The sequence below is a fragment of the Emiliania huxleyi genome, assembly GCF_000372725.1.
Source record: "Emiliania huxleyi CCMP1516 unplaced genomic scaffold EMIHUscaffold_63, whole genome shotgun sequence".
Lineage (NCBI taxonomy): Eukaryota > Haptophyta > Isochrysidales > Noelaerhabdaceae > Emiliania > Emiliania huxleyi.
The window spans coordinates 620,296-625,057 of NW_005197273.1; the positions used below are offsets into that span (position 1 = coordinate 620,296).

Consider the following 4,762-nt stretch of genomic DNA (forward strand, 5'->3'; position numbering starts at 1 on the left):
CCATAAAACCCCACTCGGCAGCAGAATGTGACACTTTGATGCTCCCCGACACCGCGAGAGGCCGCTCGTGGGACATAGAGTCAGACAGAGAGAGAGAGAGAGAGAGAGAGAGAGAGAGAGAGCGAGCGAGCGAGCGAGCGAGCTAGAGAGAGAGAGAGAGAGAGAGAGAGAGAGAGAGAGAGCATGCGTGCGTGCGTTCTGTGTGCGCCGCGCCTAGCGCCTCAAGGCAAAAGCTCGCTGCTCGTCGTTGAGGCCCTTCAGCTTGAGCCAGGCGTTCAGCTTTGGTGCAGCGCCGAAAGGCGGCGTCCCTGTCCACTGGTGCTGCATGGCGGAGGAGGTCAGCTGCTTTAGCAAAGCCTTCCACGGCTTGCCGCGGCCATTGCCGCTCGCCCAGTGAAGGCAGGCGGCAGAGAGGAGGGCGTCGTCGATCTCCTGAGCACCGAAGCTGTGGCCGAGCGAATCGGCGTACCGCAGAAGCTCGGGCGCCTCCTTGCCCTTGCACAGGGCCGCGGCGAGCGCGCGTACCTCGAGCATCTCGTCGCCATCCGACGGTCCTGAGAGCACCCCCCAGCGAAGGAGGTCCGCCAGCAGGCGGCACAGGTCGGAGAGCGACGTGACCTCTTCCGGCGCAGTTTGTGCACGCCTCGAGATGTGGAACGCGATGGCGGCCACCTTGCCCTCGCGCACCAGCTTGCACGGCTCCGGCTTGAGGTGCGTCTCCTCGATCGTCATGCACAACTTACGGTTGTACAGGGCGTTGTCGCTGTTGACAGCGACTGACCTGCGGCCATCTGACAGGGTGGGGTGGCTGCCAGCAGGGCGACGCGCAGGCGGACCGCGCACCACATCTCGGAGTCGCCGTTGCGGAAGGCCTCGTGCAGCAGGTGGATGAGCGCGACGAGCACATCGATAGCGGCGAAGTCGCGCGCCTTCACCTTGCGGAAGAGGGTCTCCATGTCGCTCCCATTGTCTTCGTCCTCCTCCTCGGACCCGCCGTCGACCTCGTTCTCCGCCTCGAGCACCTCCCCTCCCTCGTCCTCGTCCACGAGCACCTCCCGTCCCTCGTCGTCGCCCTCGCTCTCGTCCGCGAGAAGCTGTCGCCAGGTGACACCCTCCAGGCCGTCGTCCCGCCTCGCGCAGAGAAGGAGCGCCTTGCACAGGACGGGGTCTATGCCCGACACTGCATGGCGCACGTCGGCCACCGACACGCCCTCAGGCAGGCTGTCTTCGTCCGACATGAGTGCCTCCAGCGGCCCTCTGCCGTCGCCGAAGCTTTCGCGCGCAGCGGATTTCTTTATTTTTGTTGGTTCTCACGGGCCCTACTGCGTTGGTGTCCAGTACTGCTGTCCAGTCCTGCTGTCGAGTGTGTGCCGCCAAGGCGGGACGCACTCAGGGACAGTGGCGACGAGACGCGGCTCGAGGGGCGGCTCCCGCGAAGGCACGGCTGGCAACCGTGGCGCGGGGCTCTTCCTCTAAAAGTCGGGTATGGCTCCGCCCGCAACTCTCTCGCTGACACGCGCGCCCGCCGACCTTACGACGGGTGCGCTGTGCGGTCGCACGCCTCCCAAGTCATATGCCACGGCGTGCGATCTAGAATCAGCACACGCGCCTCTGCTTGCATACACACATACATTGGATTGTCATCGCCTGTGAGTGCGAGATAGGGCTAGCCGCAGGCAGCTAGCCCGTGAGGAGGGCGTCCGTAGACACCTCACTAGACCCCACACACGGTCTCGTCCGTGCCTTGCCGGCCGGTGAGATTGCTAGAGGTGGAGCAAGCCCGCTCTAGCCTCGCATATCAGTTCCTGTCGTCTGTTGTTTGTTGTGCCCTTGTTTGTACTCCTGGCACCATGGAGTGCTGGGGGGGGCGACAGGGAGGATGTGGCCTTGATTTATGTGTGCGCCAACTCAGGGTGTGTGGCAGCCAGCTGGCTGTGTGTCTTGTGAGCCTGTTTGTGTCTGTGTGTCGCTCGTGCGTGTCGTCATCATCTGTCCAGCGTCCACCCATACCGCACGTTGGTGTCCAGTCCGAGCCTGGCTGTTCTTCACCTTACTACCTACCTACCTACCTCTCCTAACTAACTACGACAGCGGCGCGGAGTAGACTGGAGCAAGTCACCACCTTGCGGCCTCAGAGCGTGTGCCTCTGAGGTAGGTAGGTGAAGGCGTCGGTTGTGTGTTTGTGTTGGCTAGCTATTTGGTCTGGCCGGTTTGCTGTGTGTGGCGGCGCTCTGGAGGGGAGGCGTCCACGTTGAGGACCGGCGTCTGACGTCGCGCCTACCTGGCTGTAACAGCTTCTGCCAGCTCGAGCGCACAACCCTAACAAACGGCAAAAACAAAAAATCGGTGCCACTCCAGCACACAGGACGAGATGGAAATGGTGGAGGACTCCTCTGCAGCTGCGAGGCCACGCCGCTCCAGCGCGGTCGACAGTGCGGCCTCTCAGGCCCTAGCTCGTGCCAAGCCAGGAGCCTTCGCCAGGTCGTGTGAAGAGCAGCGATGATGTAGTGGTGAGTGGTCCCGGGCCCTGCGGGGAACCTAAGTCGACGCAAGTTACGGGGTGTGGACCCTGAGTTGAACAGGGGTTGTGCGCTGGGCCCTCCTGCTCCGCCGCAGGCGCCTGTTGATAGGTCCATGTGATAGCCCTGGATGGGCAATGCATACGCCTCACTGGACCTCAGATCGCCCGACCGCGTCCCGGTGCTCTGCCGTCGGATTTGTGACGCCGCCGCACCGCGCCGCGGCCGGGGGCCCTCCGGAGGCCGAGGATGGCCGTGGCGGACCGGGACGAGCTCTGGGAGGGAGGGTGTCAGTGAGTATATTGTAGAGACTAGCCATGTGCACAATAACTCTCTGTCTAGCTAAGCGAGGGGAGGCGATTCCGGGGCCGTACAGCAGCTTGACGTGCTTCGCCGGCGTGCGTCCCGGAGCGGTGCCGGAGCGCGGCGAAATCGGAGGACACCGTCACCGACGAGCGCGTTGGAGTATTCACTCCGGACAAAGACGGCCGCACGCACACGAGCTGCGGTCGTGCGGCCGTCATAGCGGCGAGGCGCGGGACCGTCTGTGGCGAGGTGGGCCGTGTCCTCCGATTTCGGTCAACTCACGGGCCACACCCTTTAGTCTGTGAGCTGGACGAGGGGGCTAGTGGTGCGCCGATGGCGGGTCAAGTGGTGAAGTGCTCCCGGGAGTCGTGGTTGGAGGCCGGAGGAACACTACGCGCACTAACTTAGTGTGCGGAAGTGAGTGCGTCCAGCCGGCCGCGAGGGTAGTGGTCCGGCGGGCCGGCCGCGCTCGTAGTGCCCTTCGCCGGCGGACGGAAGCGGGCTCGGTTACTCCGCCCACTACGTTAGTGCGCGTAGTGGGTGGGCCGCCTTCTAGTGGACGGCGAGGCCGTAGCCGGTGCCCCGGCCCTGCGGGGCTGCGGCGCCGCCCTAGTGAGTGAGTGCTCGCCGACCCTTCCCGCACTAAGTCGGCATCGCTGTTGTGTCAAAAAGAGCTGGGGAAGGCAGGCCCTGACCAAGAGTGGGCATATAGAAAGTCTCAAGATTCTCTTCCTCTGTGCTAAAACCTCTTTCTGCGTGTTGCCCGCGCCTTGTCCGTCGCGTGAATCTATTGCGCCGCGAATTTTTTATCTGCGTCATTTCCTGTGCAGCCATGAGACGCTGTGTCGCCATTCGATGCGCTGAGGACCGTGGCCGAGCGCACAGAGATAGAGAATTCGCCGTGTTTTCCGGGCGACCGTGGACGGCGCGCAAGCTTGCACGGGTCGGCCCAAGTTTGCACGGGTCGGCGCAAGTTTGCACGAGCTCGCGGACCGGCGTCAACGCGATCGCGCCATGTTAGGGAGACGTAGGCTGTGTTGGAGTGCCGCCGGTCCGACCGGTGAGTGGGGCCCTCCCCGCCCCTGCTCGGCGGCTGCGCCCGTCGCTTCTCTCGCGCCGTCTCTTCTTTGTGTACTCAGCGTCCGGTGAGCGGGCTCCCACCGCACACACCCCTTCTCCCTCGCCCTCGCCTGTGCCCTCAGGTCGCTTGCCCCTCCCGAGGCACCCGCCGCGCCGCCAAATAAACCGGCCATCCCCACACCGCACTCCGCCACTGCACGCGACCACCGCACGCGTCCGCGTGCCACACACAGGTGCGAGGATGCGGCTGAGAGCCGAGAGACGGCATGCCGTGGCATGCCTGATATGTTCGGCGCCGCTGACGTCCGGTCGAGATCACCTGTGATCACCCGAGATCACCCGAGATCACCCGAGAGCGCCCGAGATCAACGAAGGCGCTCCCGCCTCCTCGCGCCTCCCCTCCTCTGTGCTTCGTGATCGTCCCCTGCGGCTCGCACTCCTCTCCTCTCCCCACCCTGCTCTCCTCCTCTCCCTCTTCTCCCCCCCCCCCCCCCCCTCCCCTTCTTCCCCCAACTCACCGCGCGCCGATTGCTAACGGCACCGCCGCTTCCGCGGCTTGTAGGTCACTCAACGTCTGCCTCATTTCTGCTACATGGCGCCCCCCCACGCGCCCACGACACGCCCACGACGCGCCCACGACACGCCCACACGACACGCCCACGACACGCCCACGACACGTCCACGACAGCCCACGACGCGCCCACACGACACGCCCACGATATGCCCACGACAGCCCATGACACGCCCACGACATGCCCACGACACGCCCACGACACGCCCACGACGCGCCCACACGATACACGCCCACGACACGCCCACGACACGCCCACACGATACGCCCACGACACGCCCACGAC

General features: G+C 64.7%; 1 protein-coding gene across 1 annotated transcript in view; it reads right to left on the reverse strand.

Moving 5' to 3' along the window:
• Positions 1-1,266, reverse strand: part of EMIHUDRAFT_465135 (hypothetical protein) — a 1,813-nt gene extending 547 nt beyond the window's left edge. Inside the window, exons 1-2 of the mRNA XM_005763565.1 lie at positions 844-1,266; positions 196-781 (exon numbers count right to left, since the gene is read on the reverse strand). Of these exons, the coding sequence (XP_005763622.1) occupies positions 214-781; positions 844-1,238 (963 nt within the window). The 5' untranslated portion in view covers positions 1,239-1,266 and the 3' untranslated portion in view covers positions 196-213. The remainder of the gene's footprint in view (positions 1-195; positions 782-843) is intronic.
• Positions 1,267-4,762: the final 3,496 nt, after the last annotated feature.